The sequence below is a fragment of the Zea mays genome, chromosome 4, assembly GCF_902167145.1.
Source record: "Zea mays cultivar B73 chromosome 4, Zm-B73-REFERENCE-NAM-5.0, whole genome shotgun sequence".
Taxonomy (NCBI): domain Eukaryota; kingdom Viridiplantae; phylum Streptophyta; class Magnoliopsida; order Poales; family Poaceae; genus Zea; species Zea mays.
Window position 1 is genome coordinate 41,820,413 of NC_050099.1, and position 13,771 is coordinate 41,834,183.

Below are 13,771 nucleotides of genomic sequence, written 5' to 3' on the forward strand. Positions count from 1 at the left end.
TACTGGATACTGATGAACCAGCGGAGCCATACCTCATTGATATTCTCAAGTAGCTCTGACAAACAAATTAGGGGACATGACAAACAAATTAGGGGACACTACCTCTACGTATCTGCACAAGGGCCCAAGAGAGGTGGGGCCCGGCCATAGGAACGGAGCTCTCAGCTCCCACACCGTGCACCAGTGAATGCGAGCAGCTGTTCTGGCCTTCCAGTAATCCGATCTGCATGCAGTGTGATCCAGGATTCACGTGGATAAGGATGAAATCAAGAGAGCGCTAGCTAGGATCACACGCCAATAGCACAAGGAAGGAAGGAATGAGCGAGCGAACCTTGAGGAAAACATCGCCGACGGGCTTCTTTGTGTGGCTCTCCATCGTTGGTCGCAACCCCCGCCACCACCCTCACTCGTCGCACATCGCGCTGTGGTCACGGTCGGGGCTGCCCTTCCGTCCGGTCGAGCGGTCGAGCATGGGGCGATCAAGCAGGACTCGAGGAGGAGGTAGCTATTTATGGCAACGGATCAGGGTAGCGGGGTCGAGTGTGGGTTGTTGGCTTGTTGCGTCCGTGGGCGTGGCAGGCGGGGGGTGGGGGCGGGCGGAGGGATCATGAGCTAGAGGGGGAGATCGTGGAAGGAGTGGGCAGTTTGGAGGGAGATCGTGGGGGATTCCTTTGCGCGGGCGTTTGGCAGTGAGCGGGTGCTCCTGAGATGGCTAAGTTCGACGATGAACAGGAGAGCACGGGACGGAGACGGCGCTAGCAGGAAGAGCTAGAGGGCGAGGGATCGCTGGGCAGAGAAAGCAAGGGAGACTGACCCTAAAGCCAAGCTAGGTCAGGGTAAGAAGCGTGAGACCTCCTGCTAGCTACTTGGGCCGCACCAAAGAAACACAGCCCACGCGACCTATGTCGTCGTCACGGCTTGCACATTTTTATGACCATACCGGCCAGCCAACGTAGCTTCTACCGGCTTATAAGCCTTCCTTCTTCAGAGAAAGCAATCGTGGTCAAATGCTCCTGCCAGTGTCAAATTGAGGCAACTTTTTGCGCGAGCAGACGTGGGCCTGGTGTGTGCAAAACTAAGGGTGGCTGTCACGTGGGCGCTCGTAGTCTGCAATGTGGGCCCAACGTCCGAAGTGTGTGATGGCTTGCACAGTAGGAATGGCTGAATGGGAATGGGGGATTTTGTCACATGGGACCGGAGTGCCTCAGTAGTTGCTCTACGTCCCGCGTCACAGAATGTGATGGTTTGTCAGACAGGGACGAGGGAAAAACAGGAAATGAAAAAAGGCAGAACAGAAAATGGCAGGCTACCCTTACAGCCTTAATAAGTAGTAGAGATATACATGTCGTACAAGTACAAGCTAAATATACGCAGAGATACAAAGAGAGTAAAACATGAGCGATCCTCAAACTTACACGTTGTATCACTTAAATCTCCGAACTCAGAAAACAGAATACAACTCCTAAACTTTATAGATCAATGTAAAAATATTCAAACCAGATTTGCTCAGACTAGATACCGACAGCGTGCCACATTTGATCCTCTCCCACTGCGTCAAGGCATGCTACTACTCTATACTCTATATAGCATGGGGATTGTCGATTAGCTAGCTAGTGACTAACTGTCAAGGCATGTATAGATATATACGGGATCAGGTATATATATGCGGTACCTAGATGTTATGGCAAACTTTGCCCCCGTCTTCAAAACATGCATATGCATGGCTCAGTGGCCCCTATCTAAGCAGCACAGCTAGGGGTGATAATGGATCATAATCCAAATGCCTCTTTATAAAAAGGTAGGGCACCTAAATAATTTTAGTTCAAAAATTGATAGGAATAGGATCCGATCTTAATCCGATTCGATCCTTAAAGTTTTTAGTGTAAAATCTAGAACTCATTATCACCCCTAAGCACAGCACCATGACAGGCTAGCTTCTTCTTGTAGCCTCATGACACCTGCTGGCTGCACTACCATGCATATATCTAGGATAGAGGACTAGTGCACAAAACACCATCTTTCTTGCACATTATGATATTATTTATTTATTTATCGCTTCATCAAGATGCCTTCTTCCTCTCTTAGTTACTTCCACAGTTCCACTTCACCTCCTCCTCTCCCATTTCTTGCTATTGATATTGCCAGCTCTCCTCCCCATTCCCCTCGCTCTCACTTATGTGACCACTCGTGGGCTCCCCTCTCTTCTCTCACTCCATAATGTCCCTCCGAGGCGAGACAGCAACAACTGCAGCATCATCTGCTAGCAGCGTAGCTAGCTAGGTTTACATACAACTGCACTTGGGAGCTATCTGAGAGGAGCTCGTCTATTACACAGTGTGTGGTCGCTGTACCAAGGCAGCTGGCTGCAAGTGGTCGCCGAGGGCGGCGCTGTGTCCGTGTGTCGGCGGCCGGCATGAACAACATTACGCAGCACAACTCGAGCAGCTCATGGGATTTGGACATGAGCCTCGGCACCCACCACCACCCTCTCCTCTTCGACAGCCACCCCAACCCGGGGCCGCCGCCGCCGCCGCCATTATCCTTCCACCTCTCCTCCTCCTCCCACCACCCTCCGGCGCCGCATCCTGCACACCACCATCCCAGCTTGGGTCCTTCGCTGTCTTCCTCCCTCTTCCCACAACCACCGCACCACCACCATCATCGGCTCCACCGCCTCGGCCTCGACATCGACGACCCTTCCTCCCATTCCCACGGCCACCGCGGGAACGACGAGCTGGAGGAGATGCGGAAGCAGCACGAGGCGGCAGCCGAGCACGTGGACGAGGAGCTCGGCGCCATGAAGGAGATGATGTACCGGATCGCGGCCATGCAGCCGGTGGACATCGACCCGGCCACCGTCAAGAAGCCGCGCCGCCGCAACGTACGCATCAGCGAGGACCCCCAGAGCGTGGCGGCCCGGCACCGGCGCGAGCGGATCAGCGAGCGCGTCCGCGTCCTGCAGCGGCTCGTGCCCGGCGGCACCAAGATGGACACCGCCTCCATGCTCGACGAGGCCATCCGCTACATCAAGTTCCTCAAGCGCCAGGTGCAGGAGCTCCAGCACCCGGCGCACGCGGCCGCCGGAGCAGGAGCCGGGCCCAGCGTCTCGGCCGTGGGCGGCCTGCCGCTCATTGACTGGGCCGGGCTCGTGAGGCCCGTCGACATCCACGGGCCGACGTCGCCATCGTCCTCGTCGTCCATGGGCGGCGCCGGCGCCCACGCCGCGCTAGGGTTCGGGTTCAGCAGCGCCGGCGGCCAGAGCAGCCATGGAATGCACTGAGCGATCGAGCGAGGGAAAACTTTATCGCCGATAACGTATCCGATAAACCCGATTTTCCCGTTTATCGCTGGGCTCCGATTTTTTTACATACCGGCCAAAAATTTCGGCCCATTTTGAATTTTGGCCCAAATCAGAGATCCCGCGCGAGCTAGGGTTTGCACAGGCATTTCTTGCAGCCGCCGGACGAGTCACATTCACATTCACTGTTTCACATTTCTTCCCAGTTCGTTTTCCTTCACACCCGACGCCGCCGCCCGTCCTGCTCGTGCCTCCGTCAAGAAGAAGCGAGCTCGGAGCCTCGGACCCGGACCCGGCGCACCTGCTCCCTGCCGCCACCGCGCCGGTACGTGTCTCTGTTCCCCGTTACGCCGCATTGCCGCTACGTTGCAGCTACATCGATCTCCCAGCTTAGAGGGGAACGGGAGGGTCAGCGGTGTGACGGCACTACGGCAGTATGTGCCTCACCGACAACAGCTTCAACTACCTGCCGCAGGGGACGTCGTGGACCGCCTCATCGCGGATTGGCGGGCGACTGCGCGGGCCGGCGCCACGGACGCGCAGGGGCGCAGGGCTACTTCGAGGCCGACTGGCCGAGCTCGTCCACGGCGAGTACAAGGTCACTGCAAGCCACCTGGCGCTCAACAGCTCCATCAGCCACCCGGCGCTCAACAGCTCCTTCTCCCGGAGCGTCAAGGTGGAGCTGGGCTCAGGGACTGACCACAACTTCATTGACATGCAGGACTGGGTGCGCCGCGAGGAGTGGCGAGAGCAGCGAGACGTTGAAGAGCAGTGGGAGGTTGGCGGGCGAGGTGCGCCGCGTTTGATTAGGTTCGCCATGATCCACTGCAGCGCCGCTGTCATTTTTTTATAAATAGAAATATTAAAAGTAGATGCTTGCTTTCTGGTTAATATACAATTATTTGAGTGATTGTAGAAAGTTAGAAACACAACATGGCATTTGAGGTTGAGGAAGACGATGCACATCCTAGAGGGCGTTCAAATGCAACTGTGATAGACGAACAAGGCGATTGCCATCGCAAAGGAAAGAGTGTCATTGGAGCATCATCAAGTGACGTTGCTGGTATGAGCACAATGCCTGAAAACACGGTTGAGGTGGTCACACAAAATGGTAGGTACATGTTAGTGTATTTTTATGTGATGGTCAATAAAAAAATCATTGTTTATGGTATTATACTCATGCACTTTTAAAATATTGTGGTCTTACACTGCAGGGAGGCGTGTGAAATTAAAAGGAGGCATTGAGAGCCCATGGAGCCATGGTGAGCCTTATGGAAATGGTTTTAGTTGTAATTATTGCACTAGTCGTATCAAGGGCGGAGGTGCGACCCGTCTAAGAGAGCATTTGGGAGGATTGCCTGGAAATGTGGCTGCATGTATTAATGTTCCACTTAATGTTAAGGCAATAATGACTGATCAAGTGGCTATTCGGAGAATAAGGAGGCGGCGAAACAATGACCTTAGACACTATGTTGAGCGAGAGGTTAGAGAATCAAATAAAGGATTAGGGACTTCGAGTAAAGCAAGAATTCCTCTAGATGAAGAAGGTCAAATACAGATGGCATTGAAAGAGTCATTGAGGGAATATGATGAGGAGAGGTTCTACCGAAGTCCAAGTGGTAGTAGGTCTGCAAGTTGTTCTGCTAATCAACAAACTAGACTTGACAGGTAAATAATTTGTTTTTAGTTATTTTGTGTTTTATTTAACAATCTTATTTGTGTGTTGACTACTTTTTTTATGGATGGATAGGTTCTACCGAAGTCCAAGTATTTCACAGGGTCCTTTTGATATTGATCTGGCACATAGTAGGGCACAAGCACAGCCTCGGGTGGATATCATGCTTAGGGGCGGTAGCAGAGATAAGCTAGGAAAAGCATTGGCGAAGTGGTTTCACGCCAATGATATTCCAGGAAGAAAAGCAGATTGTCCATATTTTCGATCAGCCATTAAATTGGCACAAGAATGTGGACAAGGGGTGCACATCCCTAGTGGAAAGGATTTAGATGGCAAATTTTTGGATATGAACTATGAAGATATGGAGGCTCACATGGCCAAATTCAAGGATGATTGGAAGGAATATGGTGTTACTGTCATGTGTGATTCATGGACAGGTAAAATATGATGAATTTTCATATGCTAACATTTTCTTATATGGTGTTACTGTCATGTGTGTTACTTATATTTATATACTTGATGTTTTAGGTCCTACCATGATGTGTATCATTAATTTTATGGTATATTGCAATGGAAGGATGTTTTTTCACAAGTCTATAAATGCAACTGGCCGTGTTCAAAATGCTGAATTTATTTATGATTGTATTAGAGAGGTGGTTGTTGATGAGATTGGGGTGAAGAATGTCATTCAAATTGTTACAGATAATGGGTCCAACTATAAGAAGGCATGTCGACAGCTCATTACTCGGTATCCGCACATTACATGGCAGCCCTGTGCAGCTCATACAATTAATTTGATGCTGAAAGATATAAGTCGCTTTTCTGAGGTCTCTCAAGTAGTGGACGATGCAAAAAGAATTTGTAGATTCTTCTATAACCATAACAGGTAAGTGTATATATATATTTGATAAACATATATCCAATACTTCTATATTTGTGTTTAAAGTCTATTTTTGTACTTGCAGGCTTCATGCTATGATGAGGGAGAAAATTGGTGGAGAGTTGATTAGGTGGAATGCTACTAGGTTCGGCACCGTCTTTATCTTCCTTCAGAGTTTCTGGGATAGACAAGATAAGTTTATGCAATGGATGGTGTCTGATGATTGGAAAAACAACGCATGGAAAGATGAAGCAGATCATGCATTTACTTATGATTGTTTGTTAAATAGAAGATGGTGGAGTGACATGGAATTGGTGTTGAATGCTGTCACACCAATTTATACTGTGCTTCGCTATGCTGATCAACAAAAAAATGCAACTATAGCTGGATTTCTTCCAAAGATAATGACAGCCATGGCTCAAATACGTGGTAATTTAAGTAAAGAGAAAGATCTTCTTGATAGAATAGTTGGAGTGATCAAGAAGAGACTAAAATATATGGTTGATGATACTCTCATTGTTGCAGGTAAGAGATGAAATGAGAATTGTTCAATTTATGTTCTTTTTTGTTGAATTTGTTTCTAATAATAATCTTGCTTCTTTCTCTAGCTGGTGCACTTGATCCTAAAACATTATATATGACTAAGCTTTCAAGAAAATCATCTACTAGACATGCAGTTACATTGGCTCTTAAGAAGCTTGCAAGCTCATCTAAGATTGCATCTGCTGCAATTGAGCAATATGCTTTTTTCTGTGAAAAAAGAGGATTATTTGCAGGGGAGGAAGCCGAACGTTCAGCAACTAATGGACGCATGAGTGCAGGTTTTTACTTGACTCATTATTATGCCTCTTTGGTGGTGGCCTTTCAATTTTAGTACTTTTATTAAATGGTCTGTGTTCATTTTTTGTAGCTGAATGGTGGAGTGCATATGGAGGAGAGCACAAAGAACTACAAATGCTTGCACGTCGGATTGTTTCACAATGTCTATCCTCTAGTGGATGCGAGCGAAACTGGAGCACATTTGCATTGGTCCATACCAAACTGAGAAATCGTTTGGGTTATGAGAAGCTCCACAAATTGGTTTATGTCCACTACAATTTGAAATTACGCATCCAACATTTCGAGAATGACATGCAAAGTCTTCAAGAAATGCAAGTCTTCAAAGATACTGAGTTAGATCCATATAGTGTTATGATAGATTGTGCTATGTATGATGAAGGTAACCCAATCATGGATTGGTTGTGCAACTCAAGGAGTGAGTCTACGCCTATTCTTGATGAGTATGATGACAATGAGCTTGAATCCCCAATCCCATCTAGAGTTCTCATGGATGAGTTAGGAATGGATGTAGAAGTGACCGCATTGAAGAGGAAGCTTGATTTTAATACAAGAGAAGGTAAGAAGAAAAGAAAGGCAGGACTTGTTGATATTGAGGAAGAAATTGAGGATGATGTTGAGTCAGATTCTTCAGATGGTAGCCCAATAAATGTTGAATTATGTGATAGCAGTTCAGATGATGATGGCACAGGTATTCTATGCGAGTAATGAACTTTCAAATTCTTTGATAATTTTAACAACATATAACTATTGTAATTTTTTATGGTCTCAAAGTAGGTGATGAGTTTGGTGACGAATGGGAATTTAGAGGACCTAGTGGTGGTGGAGCATGTGAAGTTGGACCTAGTGGTGGTGGAGCATGTGATGTTGGACCTAGTGGTGATGGATCAAGGGATGGTGAGTGGGTTTTCCATTTAGATTGGACTATAACATATTGAATTACAAAAGGTAGATAGAAAACATGTTGAGACTTGTATTTATGTTTGTAGGTGCTATGCATGAGCAAGCAGCTCCAAATCCTCCACTTCGTCCAAGATCAACAAGGCTAAAGAAAGTCCCTGTGAAGGAACTTTATAAGGTTAGACAAACATCTAATCTTTGTATATGAACATCGAATTACAATTTAGCGACTGACTATAAACATGTCAACATTCACAGTGACAAGTGATCAAAGCCTCTCCAAAGACTATGGAGGATTTCATTGTCATATTTTCAGCACATGTCTTTGCCTTATTTTGGACTTTTGATTCATGTGTGAACTATGAATGGACTATGAATGTGTGAAACTGTGAACTATGAATGTGTGACTGTGAACTATGAATGTGTGACTGTGAACTATGAATGTGTTAAACTGTGAACTATGAATGTGTGAACTATGAATGTGCTAATGTGTTGTTTTATTTTGTTAAATGTCTAGATATAATCTACATGATATTCTAGATAAACTGGCATTTTTTTTTAAATTTGTGCCGAAAAAATTTACTTATCGCCGATAGAAATCCGATAAACCCGATAATCCTGTTTATCGCCAACCTCCGATATTTTTTCCCTATCGATAGAGTAAACCTTGGCGAGGAGAGGAAATTCGATAGTGGTAGGAGCTTCCTTTCCTTTCCTTAATTTGTACCGGATCGGATTAACTAGCTAGGAATCAATATAGTCTGTCTCTATCGATCAATGGTGGCGTGGTGTGGTGGTGGATCGATGGATTGGTGGATGGAGATGATGAACTATAGAGAGATCAGAGGTAATTTTGATCTGATCGTAATTTAATCATTCTGGGTAGCTAGCTAGCCAAGCTCTCTTGTTATTATCGACTCCATGTATGGATGCGTTCTCCTCTCTAGCACGGTGCGGTGTTGAGCCATGTTTTTACCATCAAATTAAGTAGACTGGTCAATATAATTAAGCTTATTATATAGCTAGGGTTTGTGGCAATTTTACTGCCCCTTCTTCGTCAGCTCGTCGTCTTCATCAGTCCATATATAAGCGAGCTAGGCCAGGTTTGTGGCTGTTCTTTTAATTTCTCCCCCGCTCCCTGATTAATTATATACACATATCCCTGAATGCCCATCATCATATATGTAATATATCTTTAGGAAATTTCAACCAGCAATATGTAAGGAAGGAACAGTAGTAATCGCATGCATGATGTGTTGTTGTGTCGTTGTACACTAGCTACTAGCTAGCATTGCTGACCGACTTGTGTTGCTGTACTAGATAGCTCCTTCAGTCAAGCATGAAGGAAGAGTGAGATGATGAGAGGTATATACACTAGTAGTCGTAGTAGATATGAGGCGTGAATTGTTGGTGCTGAACTCTATATATAATATGCCCATGATCAGTCACGAGTGGTGAGGTGCTGAATTATTTTATGCTAGCTTCAAAGATAGAGTCGATATGTGTAGTCCTAGGAAAAAGAAATATTTGAGATTTTGGTTGACCACAACTCTAGCTAGACCGAGGGTCACGGAGCCGGTAATTAGCGCCGGCTACACTGGTTTTGCATTTGGAAAAAAAAAACTGTAATTTTTGAAAACTTTTGATGCCAATTTTTGTATAAATATTATGGAATATTTGAAGACTTTCTGCTCAAAGCAAAATTTAAAATACGCAACGGATTCAAACTAAAAATCATAAAAGTTTCGGAAAAATACAAAAGAAAAGAAGAAGAAGACTGATATATCGGCTTTAATCGCTCCTCAAAACCGATAAATCGATGTGTAGAAATGATTAGCCGGCGATCTAGAAGGAGCTAGGGTTTGATGGATTTCATGTGGGTGCACTGATATATGCATGTGTGCTCCATTGTTTTTTACGGTGAACACACCTGATAAGAACATATATTAATCATGGAGCTATACATTAACGAATATAGTACTAGCACAAAATTAATTAGATCTGTAGGCATGTGAATGGCCATTGGCCAACACAAACACTGACGGCGATCAGAGCACACAGCGTCGGTCTCCCTGGTGCCTCCCGATTGCAAATACTCCGGTTGGCCGGCCGCCGGCGATGGATGGAGGAGGATATGATCGCCACCGGTCGTCTTCCGGCCAGGCGGAGCATATCATATGTGCCTACTGCATGGCCAGAGGGGCTACATGCATGATCGATCAAGTAAAACTGTTTCAGCCATAAATCGGTAAATGACATTAGTATCGGTTGCAACCGCTACTAAAGCTCCAGTCATTTAAATTATGTTAAGGTCTAGTTTGGTTACTAGAGTATTGACTCCAATCCACATGTATTAAAGTGAATTGGAATGTAATTTAGTTTAAATTACACTCTAATCCATTTTGGATTGGAGCAATACTAGAGTACCCAAACAAAGTCTAGAAGGGTTCCTTTCCTTAAATTCAGTACTGAATTTTTAAGAGATGGAAGCCTTACTGCCGGCCATACTTAGTGTTGGGACCATGCTTCATCGCCGAAGGTCCTGCAGGAAGAAACAGCTTCGGCTGAAGCTGTCTGTACGTGATGCCGAAGGGTGCCGTTCATGAGGCTTCGGAATTACAAACCGACTTAAAGATAGAATGACCTTTTAGACCATAAGAGTTTGAGTCGTTGTTGTAAACTTTTATGAGGGGTATGATTGTAATTGCTCACAGGCTGTGTCAAACAGTATTCCTTTACTGTTCACGCATTCCTGTAATTGCAATCACATCACTCGGAAATTATTCTTTGTCAAGGCAGAGGTATAAATGTATCTAAACATTATATTTGAATACATCAAACTTATATAATGTATAAATGATGTTGTTTACTTCTAATTTACTTGTCTTTAATGCTTTATGTCTTCGTGTTATTTTATATTACCTCTGAGAGTTCAATTACGAAAATACAACCTTCGTAATTGTGTCATTATAATCTTCGTTCGAAGTTCATTAAATCCTTGGGGAAATAATGCTTCAGCGGACGAAGAACATTAATATTTAACATTTTATGTTGCCTTGTTCTTAATTCATAGCATTTGAGAACAAGTCCCCAACATTGGCGCCCACCTCCGGTGAACTCACTTCCACTTTTCTGAGCTGATGGCTTCGTTCAACATTCAAGATGGAGCTGCTTCGGCTCCAAAGCTGGTACTCCCGATAACAGGCGGTTCATGCTCAGAGCCAGCCAACAAGAAGCAGAAGAAGGAGGCACAGAGAAGGGTACAACATGTCGGGGTGCAAGGACCCTTCATCAAGTCAAGATGGTCTCATATTCCTATTACCTTCTCCCAAGAGGATCTTCAACTCAAGGATTACCCACACAACGATGCTATGGTTATCTCTTGTGTTATCAAAGGATTTCTGGTCCACAATGTTTTGGTTGATACAGGCAGTGCAGCTGATATCATATTTGCTAAGGCCTTCAGACAGATGCAAGAGCCCGAAGATAAAATTCTTGATGCCACACATCCCCTTTGCGGCTTCGGAGGAAGGCAGATTGTAGCACTCGGCAAAATCTCAATGTCAGTGACCTTCGGATTTATCAACAACACAAGGACTGAACAAGTTGTGTTTGATATTGTTGACATGGAATACCCTTACAATGCAATCATTGGTCGTGGTACTCTTAATGCCTTCGAAGCAATTCTGCATCCAGCTTACCTTTGCATGAAGATTCATTCGGACCAAGGGCCCATTGCTATTCATGGAAGTCAAGAAGCTGCCAGAAGGGCCGAAGGAAATTGGACAGACTCAAAAGCAATCCATAATATAGATGGAACTAAAGCTTGTGAGTAATACAAGTTCAGAAGGGAAAAAGCTGCTTCGGCTGATCAGCCGAAGCCCATGCTCTTATGTGAGGATATAGCAGATCAGAAGGTGCTATTGGGATCTCAATTGTCTGAAGAGCAGGAGAAAACCTTGATAAGGTTTCTGTTCAACAATAAAGATGTTTTTGCTTGGTCAGCTAATGATCTTTGTGGAGTTAACAGGGATGTTATTGAGCACTCGCTCAATGTTGATCCATCCTTCAGACCCAGAAAGCAGAGGCTTCGGAAGATGTCTGATGACAAGGCCGAAGGTGCTCGGAATGAAGTGAAAAGACTCCTCAGTGCCGGAGTTATTAGAGAGGTAAAATACCCAGAATGGTTGGCTAACATTGTTATGGTGAAGAAGGTCAATGGTAAATGGAGAATGTGTATCGATTTTACTGATCTCAATAAGGCCTGTCCGAAGGACGAGTTTCCATTGCCAAGGATAGATTCCTTAGTCGATGCCGCAGCTTCATCAGAGCTTATGAGTCTGCTGGATTGCTATTCAGGCAATCATCAAATCTGGATGAAGAAGGAGGATGAACCAAAAACCAGCTTCATAACCCCTAGTGGGACATATTGTTACCTTCGGATGCCTGAGGGGCTCAAGAATGCCGGAGGAAGTTTCAGTAGAATGACAGCGAAGGTCCTCCACTCTTAGATAGGCAGGAATGTGCTAACTTATGTTGATGATATCATTGTAAAAAGCACGAAGCAAGATAACCACATTGCTGATTTACAGGAGACCTTCGCTAATTTTAGACAGGCTGGTCTAAAGCTGAATCCAGAAAAATGTGTCTTCGGAGTAAAGAAGGGGAAATTTCTTGGTTGCCTAGTTTCAACAAAGGGAATTGAGGCTAACCCAAGCAAAATCGAAACTATACTTCGAATGGAACCACCAAGTACAAAAAAGGGGGCTCAAAGATTGACAGGAAGGCTGGCATCTCTCAACAGATTCATATCCAGATCAGCAGAGAGAAACTTACCATTCTTCGAAGTGCTGAAGTCAGCCGAAGTCTTTCAATGGGGACCAATCCAGCAGAAAGCCTTCGAAGAGCTGAAGTAATATTTGATAGATCTAACAACATTAACTCCACCTACGCCAGGGGCTCCTTTGTTATTATATGTGGCAGCTTCGCACTCAGCGGTAAGTGCAGCACTTGTCCAGGAGAAGCTTGAAGGCCAAGTTAAGAGGCAGGCCCCAATATATTTTGTATCCGAGGTTCTTAGTTTATCAAAGAAAAATTATACAGAATTGGAGAAGGTACTGTATGTTGTTTTGATGGCCTCCAGGAAGCTTCGGCATTATTTTCAAGCTTACAACATAATTGTTCCTTCTTCACAACCTCTGAAGGATATTATGAGAAACCGAGAAGCTACTGGAAGGATTGGAAAATGGGCTGCAGAGCTCAATGAATTTTGTATTGATTATGTTCATAGATCTTCGATTCAGTCCCAGGCGTTAGCAGACTTCATTGCTGACTAGACGCCAGGGGCTCAGGAGGAAGAAACAAATAAAGATGTCGAAGCATGGACAGTGTTTTGCGATGGATCTTGGGGAACCTTCGGAGCAGGAGCGGCTGCTGTGTTGGTTTCACCTTCCAAAGTTAAAACTTGTTATGCAGCAAGACTTGATTTTAGTTGCACAAATAACATCGCTGAGTATGAAGCTCTGCTCTTGGGTCTTCGGAAGTTAAAGGCAATGGGAATCAGAAGGGCCATTCTTAAAACTGATTTTCAAGTTATTTCTGGTCATGTTGACAAGAGCTATAAAGCAAGAGACCCGAAGCTTGAAAAGTATCTAGATACAGTCCGAATGATTGAGGCTTCCTTCGAAGGTTTCTCTGTCAAAAAATATTCCTCGTGGAGAAAATGAATACGCTGATCTATTGGCCAAATCGGCAGCCCAGAGGCTGCCTATACCTTCGGAAGTATTTTTCGAAACAATAAAAGCACCTTCGGTCGAGCTTCTTGAAAGAGCAATCCTTAACATATCCCCTGTTTATAGCGAAGATTGGAGAACTGAGATCGTCTCTTTCCTCCAGGGTAATTTTCTTTCAGACGACGAAGCTTATAACAGGAGAATAGAAGCAAGAGCTCGACCATATGTCATGATAGAAGGGGAGTTATACAAGCGGTGGGGTCTGTTCCCCATTGCTCAAGTGTTTATCCAGATCCGAAGGTATAGAATTAATGAAGAAAATACATGCAGGCCTGTGTGGATCTCACATTGGATCTAGGCCCTTGCTTGGGAAAGTTTTTCGCCAAGGATTTTATTGGCCAAAGGCAGCTTCGGATGCAGCGGATTTAGTCCAAAAGTGCGAAGGTTGT

At 45.0% G+C, this 13,771-nt stretch overlaps 2 protein-coding genes across 4 annotated transcripts; both read left to right on the plus strand.

Annotated features, from left to right (window-relative positions):
* The first annotated feature begins 2,413 nt into the window (after window positions 1–2,413).
* LOC118476899 (transcription factor IND-like) lies at window positions 2,414–3,285 on the plus strand. Its single transcript, XM_035967251.1, has one exon. It carries the CDS (start codon window positions 2,414–2,416, stop codon window positions 3,278–3,280), a length of 867 nt encoding a protein of 288 aa, XP_035823144.1. The 3' UTR covers window positions 3,281–3,285.
* A 772-nt stretch (window positions 3,286–4,057) lies between these two features.
* LOC118476900 (uncharacterized) lies at window positions 4,058–8,135 on the plus strand. Of its 3 annotated transcripts, none has more exons than XM_035967253.1 (11): window positions 4,058–4,108; window positions 4,215–4,409; window positions 4,513–4,966; window positions 5,049–5,410; window positions 5,502–5,859; window positions 5,939–6,378; window positions 6,462–6,674; window positions 6,764–7,381; window positions 7,468–7,587; window positions 7,680–7,768; window positions 7,849–8,135. In XM_035967253.1, exons 2-11 carry the CDS (start codon window positions 4,232–4,234, stop codon window positions 7,849–7,851), a joined length of 2,835 nt encoding a protein of 944 aa, XP_035823146.1. In that variant the 5' UTR covers window positions 4,058–4,108; window positions 4,215–4,231; the 3' UTR covers window positions 7,852–8,135. The 3 variants fall into 3 exon arrangements, with proteins under 3 accessions (XP_035823146.1, XP_035823145.1, XP_035823147.1); XM_035967252.1 differs by having other exon boundaries at window positions 7,465–7,587; window positions 7,849–8,113; XM_035967254.1 differs by having other exon boundaries at window positions 5,676–5,859; window positions 7,465–7,587; window positions 7,849–8,113.
* Window positions 8,136–13,771: the final 5,636 nt, after the last annotated feature.

Coding starts and splice junctions, on each gene's coding strand:
- LOC118476899 (XM_035967251.1), top strand. CDS start 2,414: ATGAACAACATTACGCAGCACAACTCGAGCAGCTCATGGGATTTGGAC.
- LOC118476900 (XM_035967252.1), top strand. CDS start 4,232: ATGGCATTTGAGGTTGAGGAAGACGATGCACATCCTAGAGGGCGTTCA. Junction 5,860..5,938: donor TTCTTCTATAACCATAACAG/GTAAGTGTATAT, acceptor TTGTACTTGCAG/GCTTCATGCTATGATGAGGG. Junction 7,588..7,679: donor TGGTGATGGATCAAGGGATG/GTGAGTGGGTTT, acceptor TTATGTTTGTAG/GTGCTATGCATGAGCAAGCA.